At 44.0% G+C, this 19,682-nt stretch overlaps 2 protein-coding genes across 2 annotated transcripts in view; one reads left to right on the top strand and one right to left on the bottom strand.

Annotated features, from left to right (window-relative positions):
- Positions 1-7,757: 7,757 nt before the first annotated feature.
- Positions 7,758-16,612, top strand: LOC127201129 (cytochrome c oxidase subunit 6C-2). The gene is made up of 4 exons (XM_051159474.1): positions 7,758-7,782; positions 8,569-8,694; positions 10,963-11,091; positions 16,493-16,612. Exons 2-3 carry the CDS (start codon positions 8,581-8,583, stop codon positions 11,074-11,076), a joined length of 228 nt encoding a protein of 75 aa, XP_051015431.1. The 5' UTR covers positions 7,758-7,782; positions 8,569-8,580; the 3' UTR covers positions 11,077-11,091; positions 16,493-16,612.
- Positions 16,613-18,421: 1,809 nt separating this feature from the next.
- Positions 18,422-19,682, bottom strand: part of Vps13b (vacuolar protein sorting 13 homolog B) — a 551,580-nt gene continuing 550,319 nt past the window's right edge. The window contains exon 62 of the mRNA XM_051159473.1: positions 18,422-18,816. Within this exon, the coding sequence (XP_051015430.1) occupies positions 18,568-18,816 (249 nt within the window). The 3' untranslated portion in view covers positions 18,422-18,567. The remainder of the gene's footprint in view (positions 18,817-19,682) is intronic.

Below are 19,682 nucleotides of genomic sequence, written 5' to 3'. Positions count from 1 at the left end.
TTCTCCATCAATGGTTATTGATAATTTGCTGGGTATAGTAGTCTGACCTGGCATCTGTGATCTCTTAGGGTTTGAAGGACCTCTGTCCAGGCCCTTCTGGCTTTTATGGTCTTTGATGAGAAGTCAGGTATAATTCTGATAGGCTTGCCGTTATATGTTACTTGGCCTTTTCCCCTTGCTGCTTTTACTATTTTTTCTTTGTTCTGTATATTTTGTGTTTTGATTATTATGTGGCAGGAAGATTTTATTTTCTAGTCTATTCTATTTGCTGTTCTGTAGGCCTCTTGTATGTTTATATGCATCTCCTTCTTTAAATTGGCGAAATTTTCTTCTATGATTTTGTTGAAGATACACTCTGGGCCTTGGAGTTGGGCATCTTCTCTTTCCTCAATGACTATTACCCTCAGGCTTCATTTTTTCATGGTGTCCTTGATTTCTTGGATGTTTTGTGTCAGGAACTTTTCAGATTTAGCGTTCTTTTTAATGGTTGCTTCAAGTTCTACGGTTGTATCTTCTAGCTCTGAGATTCGTTCCTCCATCTCTTGGATTCTGTTAGAGAAGCTCATCTCTGTGTTGCTTGCTTTCTTCTCTAAGCTCTCTCATTCCCGTTTCTCTTCTGTCTGCGCCTTTATCATTGTTTCCATTTTCATCTTCAGATCTTGAACTGTTTTATTGATTTCCTTCATCTGGTTGTTTGTGTTTTTCTGAAAAAATTTCCAGTGCCTTTCTATAGGCCTCTTTTATATCTTCAACCTATTTGGCTGCATCTTCCTGCATTTGTTTATGGATTTTATTCATTTCTTCCATTATCGTCTTCATTACTAATTTCTTGTATTTCAATTGTGTTTGAGTTCTCAGGATTGCTTTCTTTGGGATAGCTGGGATCTGGAGATGCCATATTGTTTTAGTTTTTGTTGTTTGCATTCTTACACTGGCCTTTAGTCGTCTTGTTGTCGCTGATGTTGGGAGGTAGCTTCTGGTGTCCTTCACTGATCATTGAGAGTGGATAGTTGGTGAGTGATTATAGGTCGAGTGCCCTTGCCTGTGGGATCAGGGAATCTTCCCCTGGAACAGGCAGGTGACTTGGTTTCCACTTCAGGAAGCTTTGCTCCACACCTTAGGCTCCCCACTAGGTCAGCAGAGGTAGGCTTCTGCCCAGTCCTGTTCAGATCATGCACCTGAAGCAGTTTAGTCCTGCTATGTTGGAGCCACTGTTAAGTTTTCTGTCCTAATGCCTCCGGACTACCCAGCCTCTCCTGCCGGGCTATGTAGCCTGGCTAGGCCAGATTCAATCTGTCCAGTTGTGTAGGCACAGACCGCTGTGGCCGATAGCTAGGTTCCTGACTCAACCCGTTCAGATAGTGCAACTGTGGCGGTTCAATTCTTATTAGTTGGAGTGGCTGTTTATTTATCTGTCCTGACCCATCAGGGCTGCCAAATCTCTCCCAAGAGTGTGGGAGGCCCTGCCAGGCTGTGGAGCCTGGCTAGGCTGGGTTAGATCTGCCCAATTGTGCAGGCACAGTGTGCTGTGGCTGGTAGCTAGGTTCCTGTCCAGTCATGTTCAGGCCATGCCACTGTGGCTAAGTAACATGTTCACAGCTGCCTGGGCTTCCGTGTGGCCTCTGGGGCTTTCTGTGGACTGGTGAGGGGTAAGGGGTGTCTGAGGACAGATCCACCCATTTCCCTGGGATTTCCCCAGGCCAGGAGCTCTGGTGCTCCCTGCCCAGAGCTCAGTCCCATATATCAAGTTTGGGTTATAGAGCCCAGCTGTAGTTTGTGGGCGGGTTCTGGTCCAGAGTCTGGGCACTGGTCTCCTATGCTCTGTGGGCTGTTGGTTGACCCGGGGCCAGGCCCGCCTGTGTCTGCACTGTGCGGGACCCCACTCACCTAGTGTTCTCCATTTCTTGTGGTCTGTGGTTCCCAGTCAGGTCCCTGATCTCTGTGTGGTAGATCAGATACAGTGTGTGATAGGCGCCGCCATCTTGGAATCCTTGGAAGCAGAGTTTTATGTGAAATTAGATGGCATTGCAATAGGGAGATTACTCTTATCCATGTAGGGTAAATGTGGTCAGAAGAGGGGGTAAATAAAAGAGCTCAAGAACTGTCATGGAGTTTCTCTGAAGCTGGAGAAGGTAGGTGCTATGACTTGGGTATGGGGTGCCTCTCACTTTTCTGGAACTTCTGGTCCCCAGTGGGGGCTGTGTTGAGGCGGTAGAACTGTGAGGAAGTAGGGCCCAGTAGAGGTCACTGGGGTAGCTGCCTTTAAAAGGAATTGAATCCGTCTTTTGGGGCCTGGCCAGATCTTGTAAGGGGTTGTTGCAAAAGACCGACCCTGGCCTGCTTATTGGTCTGACTGTGATGCTATCATGTGACCTCTCTGTAGTGCTATCATGTGATCTCTCTCCTCACCTGTGTTTCCTCTCTCACCTGTGCTTCTGTGACCCCATCTACTGTGTGATGGAACCAAGAGGGCCTCCATCAAAGCTGCAGATAGTGATTGCGCCGTTGCCTTGAACCTTCTTAACTTCAAGCTACATAATTTTCTTTTCTTTATAAAGTTTCCAGTTTCAGGCATTTCATTATAGTAACAGGAAATGGACTAACATGGGAACAAAGAAACATAGACTGTGCCTACAAGCAAGAAAAGGCAAGAAAGCGCATTCTCTCTTAGACCTTCCAGAAGGAATGTAGCCCATCTGGCAAGCTTTGATTCAAGTAGGGCCCCTGTCTAGTTTTTAAATTATCAATGGTATTATGAATGTGCATTATTTAAAGTCAATAAAGTTGAGGCAACTTGTTATAATGACAATAGAAATCTAATATATCTCACTTTAAAATTACATATTTTGTTTTTTGTTTTCTAACTATAGATACATGACCAAGCTTGGGCCACACTGAAGTAGAAAAATGTAATGTAACAATAATCCTTGCCATAGTAAAATTTCAGCCACTACTAAGTCAAAGACAGACTGGAGTTGGAAAGACGGCTTAGTGGCTGAAAGGATTAGAGAACCAGAGAACCCAGGTTCAATTTCCAGTATCCACATGGTGGCTCACAACCATCTATAACTCCAGTACCAGGGATCTGATGCCCTCTCTTCTGGCCTCTATAGGTGCCAGGCACTCATGAGATACACAGAATTATATGCAGGCAAAACACTCATATACATAAATTAAAAATAAATAATAAATAAAATAAAATTGTCATGTTAAAAAAGGCAGGCTGTAAGCATATGCTGTATGATCTAGTCTTGAAACACACACACACACACACACACACACACACACACACACACACACACACACACACATATATATATATAACATATGCAATTACTAAATGACACCATGCTCAGTCTGATTTGTCACTTTTCCTGCCACACCTTAAGATATCACTTCAAACATGGGTGCTTCCTTCTACAAACAAACTTTATCTTCCTTGTTTGGGATTAAAGGCATTTACCACCATGCCTGGATCTACGAGTTTATGTACCTGATACTTACTATATACCAGGCTGGCCTTGAACTCAGATCTGTAGGCCTCTGTCTTCTGGATTAAAGGCATGAGTAAGTTGTATTCCAGCCAGATCACAAAGACCTAGATCATCTTTTGACAGGATCTCTTGCCAGAACAGCCATGTTCTGAATTAAAATTCCTCTACATATACATATAAAAACAAATCTTCATAAAAAGCCAAATAAACATAAACAAAAGCTTAATAATATATTGGTTTTAATGGATTGTTAACATTTTCTTATTTCTTTTTGTTTTTGAATGTGACTACTAGAAAATTGTTATCTCTGTGCTGGCTTGTGCTTCTATTGGATAGCACAGTTCTGACACACGAGGCTTGAAATGTAAAATGCTTGCTTTTTTCTTAAGATTTATTTTATTGAGCTGGGTGGTGGTTGTGCATGCCTTTAATCCCAGAACAGATGCAGATGTAATTCTGAGTTCAAGGCCAGCCTGGTTTACACAGTAAGTTCCAGGATAGCCAGGGCTGTACAGACAAACTCTGTTTCAAGAAAAACAATGTATTATTTTTATTTTATGTGTATATGCATGCAAGTGCCACAGAGGACAGAGGCACCAGGTCCCTTGTGAGTGACAGGTAGTTGTGAGCCACCTAGTATGGGTGCTGGAACTGATTTCAGCTCCTCTAAAAGATCAGTGCTCTTAACTGCAGAACTGTCTCTCAAGTGTTCCCAAATGCTTATTTTTAAAACTTACTAATTTTTTTTGTGAGTCCATTTCTCCTCCAATTGAAATAAAATCACTCTTAAAATTCATACAAATTCCATTCTAAAGATGAGTTATTAATGTCATCTATTTTTCTGAACAACACTTGGTCCAGGTAGGCGTACACCGCTCTCAGCCCTGTGCCCTTGCACATCTACACACTCCTTCACCGTACACCGCTCTCAGCCCTGTGCCCTTGCACATCCACACACTCCTTCACCGTACACCGCTCTCAGCCCTGTGCCCTTGCACATCTACACACTCCTTCACCGTACACCGCTCTCAGCCCTGTGCCCTTGCACATCCACACACTCCTTCACCGTACAATACTCCCAGCTCCAAGATTCTCCCCATTAAGTTCAACCCAAGTTGTAGAATTGGGTTCCATTGACCTGTCTAGGGCCTGCGCTTGTTGTCAACATGTCACTGTGGCCAAGGGGATGGATGACATCATCACTCTTGGATCCTTTTTGAAACTGGAATAAGATTTGGACATTTTAGAATTATGTGGAGCAAAGTGGGAAGGATTGATCTCTGGAAAGTAGTCAGACCCTGGCACTAGAAGTATAGAAGAAGACAATAAAGTGTTTTCCTTCTGTAAACAAGCTTAGCTCCCCAACATTACAGGATGTGATGTAGGTAGGAAGGAAGCACTTTCCCGGATGTATGCTTGCCTCTGATTGGAGGAAGGCAGGAAACCTTGTAGGGTTTTGTTGGAGGTTGGTCTGATGTATTTTGATGCTAATTACTGCTTGCTGTCTCTGTGACCTAACCTGTTTGACCAATAAAAGGTCATCACACCTGGGCAGAGCAAATGGGATAGGTCTGGCTAAGGTTCCTGGGCTTGGGGGGAGGGGAGGATAGACTCTTGGGAGGAGGAGAGATCTGAGGAGAGGAGGGTTTTACCATCACGGATTAGGTGGAGGAGAAGCACATGGCCGGCGTAGATGGAGGATTTGGCCCATACCTGCCCCACTATGGGAAGCAGTTTAGGGGATTAGTACCTGCCCTGCCCTAGGTTGACTAAGGCTGTTTTAAAATATAACAGGTGTCTGTGTCTTGATTGATAGCTAGCGGGTTAGGAAAAAAAATGCCATAATAATAAGTATAGGCCTGATAAAAAAGATTCTTAGGCCATATTGGTAATGTAACCACAGCAGGGTTTGCCTTTATAAGTCTCTGACTAATTTGTAATTTGGTGCCATATTCTAAGAATCCCAGGTACGGACTTGGACAGTGCATCAGCCAGGCTAGTACTTAATAAAGTTTGTTTCAAATTTGGCTCAAAAACTGTGGTAGTGGTCTTATTCTCACCAGGCTGGATTAACGATAGCCTTGGCACTTTGATCCCAATATACCTTTCTTTCTAATCATGGAGTGATCACAGTCTGTGCCCTTGGTTACACCATCTTCAGTTACTACTGTACATCGTGACAGTGTGTGCCCAGCCAGGGTTCCTAAACCACTGCTCTATGCTACGTCTAAAGCCCTGTGTATAGAAATAGGCTTACTCAGTTGACTTACGCAGCATTTGTGAATCTAGTTGATTTCACTAAAGAGAAACAATCCAAGGCACAAAGTCATCTCCAGTCAGTTTTCCAAAAACACACCCTTTGTTCTCCTTCAGAACAGTTATTTATTTTATTAAAAATCCAACACAAATAGCCATTACAATATGCTCAGGTGTGTCATGCAGATCATTGAGTCTGTAGCAGTGGATTCACATCGCTGTTTTTTCCCACTGCATGGGTTTGGTATTACATCTGCTAAGCTTTAAAACGGGCCTTTTCACTCTTAGTCAAAACCAAACGTTTATTTGCGTCGTTAGCTGTAATGAAAATGTTTGTGTACATGGTTTGGGCAACCTTTGACACAAGTGTCAGGTCCTCTAAGAAACTTCTTTTTCCCTAGGTCAGGAGATTAGACAAAAGCCAGCATTCCCCAAGGAGCTTGAAGAAAGTTCCTACTTACTAAGGAAATCTTGTCCTTATCTCTGGCAAAAGGGACAAGTAGTTCAAAGGCCATTAACATATGGCTGTGGTGCCTATTAGCATGTCCAGGTGGTTGCCAGCCTCTAGACCGCTCTCTATCTCTGTTGGCCTTCCTGATCAGATGGGAAGTTGTCCAGAAAAGGAAGAGGGGGTATCCTGAGACCTGGGAGCCCGGGACCACACAGGCCTGGGAGGAGGCCCTCCGCAGCAGGAACGCGGTGCTCCCAGAGGAGGGTTTCCCCAACTTCTGAAGAGCGCCTTCTTCCTTTCTCCTTCATTTTTTACTTTCAATGAGAGAGTTGCACCAGGCAGTAAATCTCTTAAAAGAGGTTTATTGGAGGGACAAATCCAGGAGTGGCTGTCTCTGTTCCCAGGTGGGGTTGGGGGCGGGGAAGGGCAGAGAACTGGGCAAACACAGTTTTTATATAGGGGTTTTAAGGGGCGGAGCTTTCCAGGAGATTGGTGGGATTTCGAATTCTGAGCCTGAGGGAAGCTTAGGGATTGGTGGGTTTTTGTTTGACATTTTCCACCTAAAATTAGCATAAATCTGGGAGGGGTCCCACTGGTCATTTTGACAGGGGCTGGAACTGCCAGTCTGACAGAGAAGCGTGGAGGAGGGGCCTACTAACTCATGCTCTAAGGTATTCACACAGACTTGAACTCCAAACTAAGCTTTCCTTAACTAAACTATGAATTTATATTAAGGGGTCAGATTTCTAGTTCTGGTCCCGGGCTGGCAGTGTCAGACCACGTAATGCTCCCTGCCTAGGAGGAATGGCTAGTTTATACCTTGTTGCTACAAAGATGGCGCCTCCCTCCCTCCCCTGAGTTCTCTGTCAGCAGTAGCTATAACTGAGGCCTCAGATCTTGCTGCCTTCTCTGAGAAACAGTTCCCAGCACACAGGGTGTGGCACACATGGGAGCTGAAGAGCTGAAAAAGAGGTACCCAGGAAAAGATTAGGGGGATCCCAGAGGCAAAACTGCCTATCCTGGCTGCCAGAGCGCCTCAGCAGCACTCCCTTTCCTGAAAAGTATACAACGTTTTACAAAGCATGCAAAGCAAATAAGGACGCTGCTGCCCTGAATAGCCAAGACTACCCACCACAGGCTGGCTTCCTCCCCCTCCCCGCCCCTCACATCACTTCCCTCTGCGTTCCCCTTGGCACTTTGGAATAAACTTTTCCCTTTTCACCCACACAGAAGCTATTTTGGTTTCCTTACTGCGCCCATTTTTTCAGTCGGCAAGACTGCATTTATAGAATATATTAAATTTGCCCCACAAGTGAACTATATTACGAATTCCTTAATATTAATTAATATTTCTGATCAACTGGAGAAATCTTCTTAGGTAGTCAAGACTCGCTTTCAATATCGCACCTAGAAGAAAAGTACAATATACAATTCAACTATGACAGGTTGGATACGCGTTGGCATACTTTTGAACTCCCTAGGCCACCGTCTCCGGGTCCTCCGCCGACTCACGCGCCTGCGCGCTGCTGGCAGGCTCGCCGTTTCTCGGAGACCAGGCAAGGACGTTGGTGTGGAGGCGAGGTTGGTGGCTTTAGGGACCCTGGGGCTTGACAGCTGCGGTTTTGGGGTTCTCGTGGGGGCGGCGACCTAGGACGTGTTGCGCGCCCAGCCTAGGGGAGCCGCGGGCCTCCCTTCCTCGTGGCCGCGATTGTCCCCGCCGCGTCCTCGGGAGGCCGCGGGCCTGGCGGTCGGGAGGGCTCTGGCGGCGGCCGCCTTCCCCTGGGCGCCGCCGGGGCCTCCGAGGGGCTTCGCGGAGCCTCAAGTTTCGCTGATGGCCGGCCGGGCCCGGTTTCCGTTACTGCGGCCGGGATGACCTTGATTGGGTCGTTTGACCTGTTGTTGGGCCTGGCCGAGGGGACCGCGGCGTGGCCGCTGCCGGCGCAGGCACCGGGGGACGGTTGTGGGGGGGGGCGGCCGTGGGGGGGACGGATGTGGGGGGACGGTTGTGGGGGGGACGGGTTTGGGGGGAAGTGTGTGTGGTCGGCCTGGTGTGAGAGGCTGGGGGGCTCCGGACCGGCCGCTCCCGTGGTCCCGGGCGGCGGCTGCGGTGCGCGTCCAGCCCCGCAGCCTCAGCGACCTTAGTTGTCGCCAAAGACTTGTGCCTTTGTGTGGATGGGGCCACTTCCGTGTGCGTTTTGCACATCGGTTGCTGCTTGCGTACTGGAGAGGAGCGAGGCAAGACTCGGAAACCTTGCGGGAGTCAGGGCGCGGTTGTAGGTACTAAAATACGTCGTGCAGTCACTTAAACCCTGTTCTAAGGTTTTCTGTGGTTTTTTTTTCTTCTTCTTCTTTCTTTTACTTGTAAAGGTAATCACCACCATGAGTTCCAGTGTGCTGCCGAAACCTCAGATGCGTGGTCTTCTGGCCAGGCGTCTGCGGATGCACATTGTGGGCGCATTCATTGTGGCCCTGGGAGTTGCGGCTTCCTATAAGGTATGTGTTTGCCGGATTGTGCTTTAGGTTGCAGGCTGTTCGTTACAACACTTACTTTTTACACCTAGTTAAGAGTATTTGTTTTTGGTTTTCTTTCTCCGTCTTCAAGGTATTCTCTCCTTTTACCTTCCATGAGCTTCAATGTGACAGGAACTACTCGGGCCCTATGTAGTTTGCCAGTTTGCCGGCGCCCGCCCTGCCCCGCCTCCCATCCCACCCCCCACCCCCATCTTCACATGAAGCTCTGTTAGTTTGCTATGTTGAAGAACCAGGCTGAGTGGTTTAAACCGACATTTGCTGCTTTCTCTTTTTGAAATAGGAGCTTATTATAACCCAGGCTAGACAAGGCTGGCCTGGAGCTCTCGTGATCTGCCTGCCTCTGCCTCCTGAACGCTGGGGTTAGAAGGCATATCCTACTGAGCAGGGCTGCCCTGGAGCTCACAGAGATCTGCCTGCCTCTGGTGCCATAGTGCTGGGATCAAAGGCATGCGCCACCACACCCTGCTGTAATTGTGAACTTTTAAGACCTTATTTCCAAATGTAATTATTTCAAACCTAGGACAAGCTTCGGAATTGCCTGTATAACATATCAAAAGGGACCTGGCCTCCAGGTTCTCCTAGCATCCTGTTCTGGGCATGGCTGTCAGTCCTGCCCTTTGCCCTCTACCCTGACCTCTCCAGCCCAGGCACGGGCTGTCCTTCCCCCTAGAGGCCCATCCCTATGTAATCCTAGGAGCTGCCTGCTAAATCCAGCGGGCTATGCCCCGAGGCTTCTGTTACATTGGAAGTCTCCCTTAGAGCTCCTGCTTGCTGCTCCTTGTCATCTTCTCTTAGCTGCCTAACTCACACTATGGCGAGGTTCATTTCACTACCTTTTTCTCTGGTTTCCCCTTGGACTTAATTCCTTTCTTTGACTCAGATTTCTTTACAGCCTTGCTGTCTTCCTGAAAACAGTTTGGCTCAGTATAGCTCATTGGCCAAAGGTGGTACACTCAGATGCAGATTCTCACAGGTGGGAGCACAAGGGAGTGTTCCCAGTTCTCGCATCTCTAGGGTTCTACAACCTAATTCCGTTTACCTCCATGGGTTTTCTGCTCTGCTATCAAATCTTTTAAGACTGTTATGTAAACAATCTTTTTTTCAGAATTGGCTTATAAAATCATTGGGTGTGGTTAAAGATGCAAAGTCTGTAACTTTGGCTTTAGGCATCTAACAGAAGGCTTATAATTAAAGCCTGTATGTAGGAATTTAAACCAGCCTCACAAACACCGAAGCTTGGCTTCGTCCTGTAGATACTGACTTAACTATTACCTTCAGTGAGGGGCTTCAGCAAACTTTAGTCAGTGCTGCTGAGGAGTCTTCCTCTTGTTCTCTTGTTAGAGGGAATGGGAGGTTCAAATAGGAGGAGGAGCAATAAAACTTCCTGGTGCTTAGTGGATCACTTATGAGACAGCATGAGTTTGCATTTATGTAGCACCCTTACCGGTGTGGATTGGTACTTGCAGTTGTACTGTGGCATGTGCAGGGTGAGATTGAACTTGGCAAGATACACTAAGCAGTGTTTTGTGGAGACTAAATCTTTGCCATAGCCCAGACATGGATTTGGATCTCCGAGTGGCAGTGTGGCTATCGATAAGCCTTTGATACGTTGCCTTAGCTCCTCCTGGTCTCTGAGACGCCATTCCTTGTGTGCTGCTGTTCTGTGTGGAAGCCAAGTACCGTGAACATACCTCTTCCTGGCCTCCTCTTCCTTCATGCTGAAGTGGCAGCCTTCCTTTGAAGTATTCAGTCGTCATTTTTGGATTCATTTGAATTCATTTGCAAAATGTTTTAGTTCTTGTAAAAGTTATAATTCCCTAGATTTCTCATCACTTTCTTATATCTTTTAAATCTGTTTTAGGGTTCTTTAAAATTTACATTCTGCTTAAGTTGAGCCCAGATATGTTACCACATTTCAACAGGCAGCATTTAGGGTTTGCTAGAAGGCAACTATTCATTTATTTTATAATTTCTTTTAACTGCTGCAGTTTTCCTACCAAACACATACAAATATGGACACACAAGCTCACCCAGGCGTAGGGGGAGTCAGTCCCTAGGGAAGTAAGATCGTCTTGCTGTATGGTTGCCGGGAGACTTCCTTCCTTTCCCTTGTCTTAGGAAATAGAGGCTTCAGTAAAGAGCAACAGATATGTTGTTAGTTTATTTTGGTTTTAGGTATTTCTAGTAATATGAAAAGTAAGTACCATAACGGGCTGTGTTACTTTTTAGTTTGGCGTGGCTGACCGAAGAAAGAAGGCGTATGCAGATTTCTACAGAAATTATGATTCCATGAAAGATTTTGAAGAGATGAGGAAGGCTGGTATCTTTCAGAGTGCGAAGTGATTTCTGAATGCAGAGGTAATACAATTACTTGAAGTTATGTCTAAAAAATGTTTTTAACTAGCCAAGTGAAAATAATCTTACCCATCTTAACTGTACGGTCGGTAGTCGCAAGTTCTTAGGAAGTTGACACTGTCTAGGAAAGTGCCCCGTGCCCTTCTCCTAGGCCGTGACAGTTAGTACTTACTGTTTATGAGTTGCCCACATTATTTTTGTCTTTCTGTGGAATTGGTTCTTTTTTTGTTGTTGTTTACTGTATGGGAATGTGGGGAGAAAATTTAGGAGTTGCTTCTCTTCTACCTGGTATTAGGGTTCGGGGTATACCCAGGGATCCCGTTTGGGGTGGCAGACTTAGACTCAGGCGGCACAGCGGGTGCTTTTGCCCATTTAGCCATCTTGTTGGCCATATGTGTTATTTTGTGACTGGCTTATTTCAGTTAGTATACTGTTTTATGTTGTCAGAAATTCCTTCCTTTTTAAGGCTGAAAATACTCCATTGTATGTTGTTACTGGGAATTGAACCTGTAGCATTGTGCACACTTGGCAAGCATTCTGCCATTAACTATCTCGCCTACATCCTATCATATATACATATATGTTTTTTTAATTTTAAAAATGTTTTATTTTTGAGAAGCGGCCTCAGCAAGTTGTGAAGCTTGGCTGTGAACTATCTCCTGGGATTACAGATGTGTCCCACATCCTGCCCCCTTTTTTGTATATACTAATTCTGTTTGCTCATTTGTCAGTGTGCTTGTCTTTGCCTGTCAGTGCTGGGATTGGCAGATGATATGATAACTGTAGTTCTCGTCAGCACCGCTTTCCTTAGTGGCTGTAGTATCTCACACTCCCACAGTGCTCAAGGGCTTCACCTCTCTCCACATACTTAGCAGCACTTACTACTTGGTTTTCTTTGGGTAGTGCCTATTTAAACATCTTAAATAGGGCTGAGACACTTCATGGCAGTTTTGACTGGAGCTTCCCTAATGATAGGTAGTTTTGAGTGATGTGTATACTTATTGGCCATTTGTATATACTCTGGGCATATTGGGGATTTTTTCCCCGTCATGTATATGTATTTAGGGTGTGTGTCTGCATACATGTTTGTGTAAGGGCATGTGTGTGTGGGTATGTGAGGCCCACGGTTAATAATGACAGTATTCCTTTATCATTTTCTGCCTTGAAGCAGGGTCTCAGTTGAACCCAGAGCCCTCTGATGAGGCTAGTATGGCTAACCAGGTTACACTGTGCGTTGGAATTGCAGGGGAGCCACCATGTCTCTCTGGCATTGATTTCTATATAGGTTTGGCGATCCAAACTCTGGATTTTAACCGCATGGCCAGTGGTTCTGGGGATTCTTGTATTCCTTTCTCCTGACTCCCTTTAAATCTTGTTTCACATGAGGTGTTCCTCGTTTTTATCTTCATTGGCCCTGGTGTCATCAGAATCATTGCCACATCTGTTATCTTAAAAACTTTCTGTTTTTAATCCTTTTTATGTCTTTGATTCTTTTTTTGCTGGTGCTGGAGATCCTGTGTAGAAAATGCACACTATAATTTAGCTATACCTCTTAAGTTAGTGGTTCTCAACCTGTGGGTCATGACCTGTTGGGGTGTCATCAGATAGTTACATTACAGCTCATAACAGTAGCCAAATTATAGTTATGAAGTACCAATGAAATACTTTTATGGTTGGGGGTCACCACAGTACCAGGAACTAGAATAAAAGGTCGAAGCTCTAAGTGTTCTCTCCATTTGAAGATAATGTTTGTTTATGGGGTAATGGAAAGATCCAGCCTCATCCTTTAGTATACACATAACTCATCCCAAAATTATTTTCAAAACATTGTCCTTTACCTTTGAATGAAGGACCCGCAAGTGTTTTTTCAGTTGCTTCTTGCCTTGGTCTCTTGAGACAATCTTTCACTAGCCTAGGTGGCCAGTGAGCACCTAAGACCCCCCAGTTGTGCTCCTCCAGTGCACAGCCATGCCTGACTTACGTGGGTGCTTGGATTTTAACTCACATCCTTGTGTATATAGCACTTACATACTGAGCGATCACCCAGGACTGAGTTATGTTTTATCACGTCAGTGCCACATTGCTTTCATTATGATGGTTGTGCAGTGGGTTTTGGAATTAGGCTATATGAGTCTTTCACCCCACCCCCAGTAGTTTAAGCTATTTGAGGTCCCTTGAGAATCTCTATGTTTTAGAGTGGCTTTTCTTTTTCTTTCTTTCTTTCTTTCTTTCTTTCTTTCTCTTTTTCTTTCTTTCTTTTTCTAAGACAGGGTTTCTCTGTGTAGCTGAACTAACTTTGTAGACCAGCCTGGCCTCGAACTCACAGTGATCCTCCTGCCTCTGCCTCCCGAATGCTGGGATTAATGGCGTGCGCCACCACCACCTGGCCTTGACTTTTCTTTTTCTACCAAAAATGATAGTTGGTTTTTGGTAAGGATTACATTAAATCTGTAGGCTGCATGGAGCATATGGACATCTTAATGTAAGTGTTGCAATATCTTTGAGCAGTGCTTTGTACCTTTTGCTCAACTCTATTCCTAAGTGCTCTATCAGTTTTGACGTAATTATAAATAGAATTGTTTTCATTTTCTTTTGTTACTGTGTTCTGATTTTATGCCCTGCAACTTTGCAAAACTCATTCTAACCTGTGTGTTTCTCTTGTGTTATTAGAATTTTCTACATATAAAACAGTACCTAAAAAGACTGAACTTACTTCCTTTTTGGGTGAACTAACTTTTTTCTGACTAGGATTTTTAGTACTGTGTTAAACAGAAGTGGCAAGAATTGACATCTTTTTTGCTGATTCTAAAGGAAATGCTTTCAGTTTTTCATCAAGTTACAGGTTAGCAACTATAAGCATATTGTTATACTTTGTACTAATATACCTAGTATATAACTTTACATTTCAGAAAACTTAGAGCTGGGCATGGTAGCACATGCTTTTGATCCCAGCACTTAGGAGGCAGAGGCAGGCAGATCTCTGAATTTGAGACCAGCTTGGTCTACATAGCAAGTTCCAAGACAGCCAGGGCTACACAGAGATCTATCTTGTCATCCCCTTTAAATAAAAAAAGCACCAAACAAGTCTCTGTGTGTGTGTGTGTGTGTGTGTGTGTGTGTGTGTGTGTGTAAATCTGTATCTGTAGCTATATAAATAATGTATATGGGTGCTTTGTCTGCATGTATGTCTTGAGGACCATTTCAATGCTTGGTGCACGCAGAGGCCAGAAGAGGGTGTTGGATCACCTGGAACTGGAGTTACAGATGGCTGTGAGCAGTCATGCAGGTGCTGGGAATTGAACCTGGGTCCTCTGGAAGAGCAGCCAGTGCTTTTAATTCCAGAAATTAGATTCTTGGGTTTCATGTATAATCAATCCTTCTAATAGGTAGTTGATTTGAAGATTTCTGCCTTGCTCTTTGTACTTGAGTTCTTTTATGTCTGTCTAGTTTAGGAATCAGGATAGTGCTGAACTTAAGAGAGTCAGTGTGGAAAATGTTTTTCCTCATCTGGTTTGGAAGAACTTGAGAAGGATTCGTGTTAATTCTTTAAATTTTGGTAAATTCATCTGGTCTTTGACTTCCCTTTGTGAAATGTTTGATTACTCATTCAGTCTTACCCCTTTCCAATGGGTGCCACTCTCTAATGAATGAGCCTTTTGGGGATCATTCTTTTATTCTTTTTTTTTTTTTAATTTATTCATGTATATGAATGCTCTGTCTTCATGCACATCTGAAAAGGGAATCAGATCCCATTACAGATAGTTGTGAGCCACCGTGTAGTTGCTGGGAATTGCACCCCGAACCTCTGGAAGAGCAGTCAGTGCCCTACAGCTGCCAAGCCGTCTCCCCAGCCCTTGGGAGCCATCTTAGTGCATGCACCGGGTGTTGTTTGAATAAGTATCCAGAGCATTGCTGCTGATTCATCATTGTAATAAAAAGAAAGAACAACAGCAACAAAAAAAACCCAACAACTTTATTTTTCCATCAGTTGGAAAATTAGTAAGAATTTTTTGTATTCTGAGAAAGCACCAGATAGATTTTCAAAGTGGTTGTATAAGTTTGAACTCCTCCAGCAATGAAGGAATGTTCCCCTTTCTCCACATCCTCACCAGCATGTGTTGTCGCTTGTGTTTTTGATACTGGGAATAGGGCTACCTCAAGAAAGACCCAGCTATTCCACTCCTTGCAACATACCCAGAAGATGCTCTACCACCCAGCAAGGACATATGCTCAACCATGTGCATAGCAGCCTTATTCATAATAGCCAGAACCTGGAAACAGCCTAAGTGTCCCTCAGTAGAAGACTGGATAAAGAAACTGTGTTACATTTACACTGTGGACTACTACTCAGCTATTAAAAACAAGAAAATCCTGAAATTTGTGGGCAAATGGGTGGAACTAGAAATTTTGAGTGAATTAACCCAGACTCAGAAAGACTCACATGGTATATACTCACTTATAATTGGACACTAACCCAACAGGGATGTCCCCTGAATGTCTTCACTTACCAGGAGATTGGGATAGGTGCGAAGACTTGGGACTCTAGGTGAGAGGGAGAATGGGGAAATAGAAGGATCCAGAGGGTCCTAGAAACCTATGAGAAGAACATCATGATGGGTGGATCTGGACCCAGGGGTTCTGCTCAAACTACTGTACCAACCAAGAACAACACATGCAGTAAACATTGAACCCCTACTCAGATCTAGCCAATGGACAGGACATTCTCCACAACTGTGTGGTGAGCGGGGACTGACTCTGACATGAACTCTGGTGCTCCATACTTGACCACTTCCCCTTGGTGGGGAGACCTGGTGGCACTCAGAGAAAGAATAGGAAGGCTACCAAGATGAGAATTGATAGGCTGTGACCATATGGTGGGGGAGGAGGTCCCCTTCTGTCACAGACCTAGGGGAGGGGAGTAGGGTGAAAGAGGGAGGGAGGAATGGGAAGATACAAGTGAGGGGATAACAATCAGGATGTATTCTGAATAAATTATTTTAAAAATAAAAAAATGGAAAAAAGAATAATAAAAAAAGAATTATTTGTATCATACTATTAACTGTGAAGATCTTTTAGCACTGATACCAAGAGACAAAACCATTATTGAAAGTTAAGAATTTAAAGAACAACATGCAGATGCCATGTTGCTAAGTAAAACAAAAACAAAACAAGCCTGTGTGTGAGTGTGTGTATCTATATCTGTAGCTATATAAATAATGTATATGGGTGTTGCTAAAATAAAAGAAATTAGAGGAAGTTATGGTCTGCCCAGGATGGAAGCTAGGCAGGCTGTCAGGGAGCCAGAACTGGGTGAGGGTGAGGGATGAGTAGTAGGAAAAGGCTTCACGGATGGTGTGATAGAGACCCAGCAGCATTAACATAGCCATTGTGTTTCTCTCCATAGAGCTCTCTGGATTGTGCTCCATGGAAGTTCCTCTCTGACCTGTGTTCCTGAACTGTGAAACATGAGTATGTGGGCTACGGAGTGGTTTCTCCCAATAAACAATTAACAATTATATGGACAGTAAGTCTTTGCTTGGTTATTGTTGATAATTCAGGTCCTTACTTTTTTTTTTTTTTTGAAGACAAGGTTTCCCTGTGTGGCCTTGGCTGACCTGGACTCACTTTGTAGACCAGGTTGGCCTTGAACTCACAGAGATGCCTCTGTCTCCCCACTGCTGGGACTAAAGGCTTGCGCCACCATACCTGGCTAACCTATTATTCTTATACCTCTGGATGACGATTATCAAGATAACGCCTTCCTGCAATTATTTGGTCCTGGCTTTGGTCTTCTGGGTTTGGTGTATCAATAAAATCTGTCTCTGCAGGAGGCAGAGGTAGGTGGGTCTCTGAACCTTGAGTTGGAGGCCAGCATAACTCGTTCCCGGTCAGCTTGGAACACATGGTGAGATGCCAACTCTTTAAAGAAAACCTGTCCTTGATTTCATTGCCAATCTTTGGTAGTGCTTCTGTCACCAGAAAGAACAGGCAATTGACATGCTGTTAGAATAATTGCTGGTATTAATGAATAAGCAATATGTATGAGGAATGAGACTGCATATCTAATCCAGAAGAACACTTAACTAGTACTGAGTACTTACAGAAAGGTCTGAAAGATGATGAAGAGTTTTTTCATAAGTATCTTTAGAACCTTTCTATACTTCAGATTTTGTTGTGACCAAGGCTGTATTTATTTAATACAAACCTAATTTTTTTTTTTTCTTCTTTTTTTGTTTTGGTGATATAGGCACTGAACCTAGGGTCTTGTGCATCCTGGGTGAGCTCTATGACTGTGCCTTATCTAGTGTATAAAAGGAAAAGGCAAGCTTGATCAGTAGGTGTTCTTACTGGTTAGCTTGCGTGAGACTTGGTGAGTTAGCTGTATTAAAATAAGGCACCAGTGAAAACCTGCAAAGTAAAAACTCAACACATTTATCCATGGTCAGTAATTCAAGAATACCTTTTATTATTTATATAATAATTCTTAGCAATATGTAAAATTACCATAAGCCATACAAGAATCAGTACATATTTACATTCTTAAAAATAATTATTCTTGAGGTCCACAAAAGTGTTATTTTGCTAAATGAGTAACAGATTAACTGCAGAGATGGTTTTCATATTTGGCTTGAATTGCCCACCAGTGTGATGTTGTAGGGATGTGTGCCAGGCCAGCTGAGGGTCACTGGCCTTTGAAATGGCACTGCTTTACTTTCTGTAACTTTTCAGCGGCAGGTCTGTGCGTGAATGCCATCCGTGGATGATCTGACACGAGACCATAAGATAGCTGGTGACTCCAGATCTCGCGTCAAAACCTTTCTTAGATGTTAAACAGTCCTTAGCCGACAGTAAGACTTACCTCCCTGCTTTATCAAGTCAGTTCAGCTGACAGAGCATGTGGTCTGATGTCAGTGTTAGTGTTAGTGTTGGTGTTGTTAATTCACCCCCAAACAAACTTAGAAGCATTATGTTCTGTTCTGTTCTTGTTGGTAGCTTAGTAAAATACAAACTTTTCAAAATATACCTGAGAAGTTAAAACTTTGTTTTATATAAATCAACAGAACGCAGACTTTGAGGGGAATGTACAATGCTTTTACTAAAAGACTGGTATTGTTAAGTGAAAAATTCAACTAGTGAAACAACAAAGTTCTAAGTATTACAGAGGCAGTGCAGTTTTATTTCTGGGTCTGTATTCTAGGGCCTGTTCACATTTTTCTATAGAGCAGAGCTTTAATAGATTGAAATTAGAGTGAAAATTTCTGCAAAGGGCATAGAAGAGAAGAAAAGTTTCCCATGTATGGTAAGAATACAGCATACATAGGATGTTGTGGGTCATTTGTTCCTCACCCATTTGGAATTTTTGTTTGTTTGGTTTTGTTTGCCCAGAACTCTAGAAGTGTTCGCTTTGTGTCCATGTTGAATGTTGTTAGAACTCTCTGTGTTGCACAGTAGAAATCAAACACCTCCCTTAAAGGGGGCTCAGGGGAACCCCTTCCTCAGGGCTTTATTCTTTACCATGGTAAATTTACTAATGAAGACCTGAGCAAAATGTGGGTCGGCCAAATAATGGTATGTTTTCACAGTGGCAGGGGGAGGCTCCACAGCTACCACAGAACATGTTGGTTGCATGGAGGAGCAGCTGGGGGCCAGGTGACACGATGTTTTTGCAATGTAGTCCACGAGCCTGTTAAACTGCTGTTCTGACAGTCTCTCCCGGGCACCATCCATCTGGGTTCCAAAAACAAAGGTTCCTTAATTAGTTGCCAACAGAATTACTTTCCTGGATGCACGTGTCACTGTGTCTCCGAGGCCTCTAGTCAGCCATTCTGTCTAAGCCAGTGCTGCTGCTGGGAAGCCATGTGCTGCAGTTCACCACATGTGACCAGAGCTCCATGACACGATCAGGACGACCTCCTTTGACTAAATGGCTCACTCTGCATAAAATTCCCAAGTTTAAAGCTAATGATTTGATAACACGCAATTATTAACACATCTGTCATTGCTTTTTACCAAACAGCCCAGGAACAAAGGAGAAAAATCCTCCTCTGCTTAAAAGTAGTCAGTGCGCAACCCAGCATCCCAGATACGAGTTGCCCTGGTTCCCAGAGCCTCAGCATTTGACAGAAGGCAGAGAAGGATTCCTTTGGGCAGAGCATTTTAAAAAGCAAAATCCCTACCATCTTGAACTGTAACATTTTCTGTTCTTATAAATACTAGGATTTAAAGCCAGAAAAAATAGAAAAACTGGGCAGAGGAAGGGGAAATTTTTATGGCAAAAAGGGAGGATGCAAACTACATTTATAGTTCATAAAAGTCTGGCTCATCTTCAGTGGAGCTCAAGAGAACTAGATAGATGTACTACCTACGTTCTTAAGTGAGACTGTCTGAGGAAGCACCCATCAAAGGCACTTAGGACTATAAATTCTTCCCACCCTGAAGGCCCATAGCTATCTAGTGTGCAGATCAAGCAGAGCGGGGAATTTGCAGTCAGCCACTGGTCTGTAGATTTTAGCAGCCACTGACTTTGTAGGGTTTTTGTTGTTGTTGTTTGTTTATTTTGTTTTTTGTTTTAAACCTACTGAATATTGGCAAGG

The sequence above is a fragment of the Acomys russatus genome, chromosome 17 (genome assembly GCF_903995435.1).
Source record: "Acomys russatus chromosome 17, mAcoRus1.1, whole genome shotgun sequence".
NCBI classification, from domain to species: Eukaryota; Metazoa; Chordata; class Mammalia; order Rodentia; family Muridae; genus Acomys; species Acomys russatus.
The sequence above is the reverse complement of the archived record's forward strand: the minus strand, read 5'-3'. Positions and strand labels throughout refer to the sequence as shown.

Excerpts from the sequence above, each read along its gene's own strand:
- LOC127201129 (XM_051159474.1), top strand. The coding sequence starts at position 8,581 with ATGAGTTCCAGTGTGCTGCCGAAACCTCAGATGCGTGGTCTTCTGGCC. Across the intron at positions 8,695-10,962 it reads GAGTTGCGGCTTCCTATAAG|TTTGGCGTGGCTGACCGAAG; the intron begins GTATGTGTTTGC and ends GTTACTTTTTAG.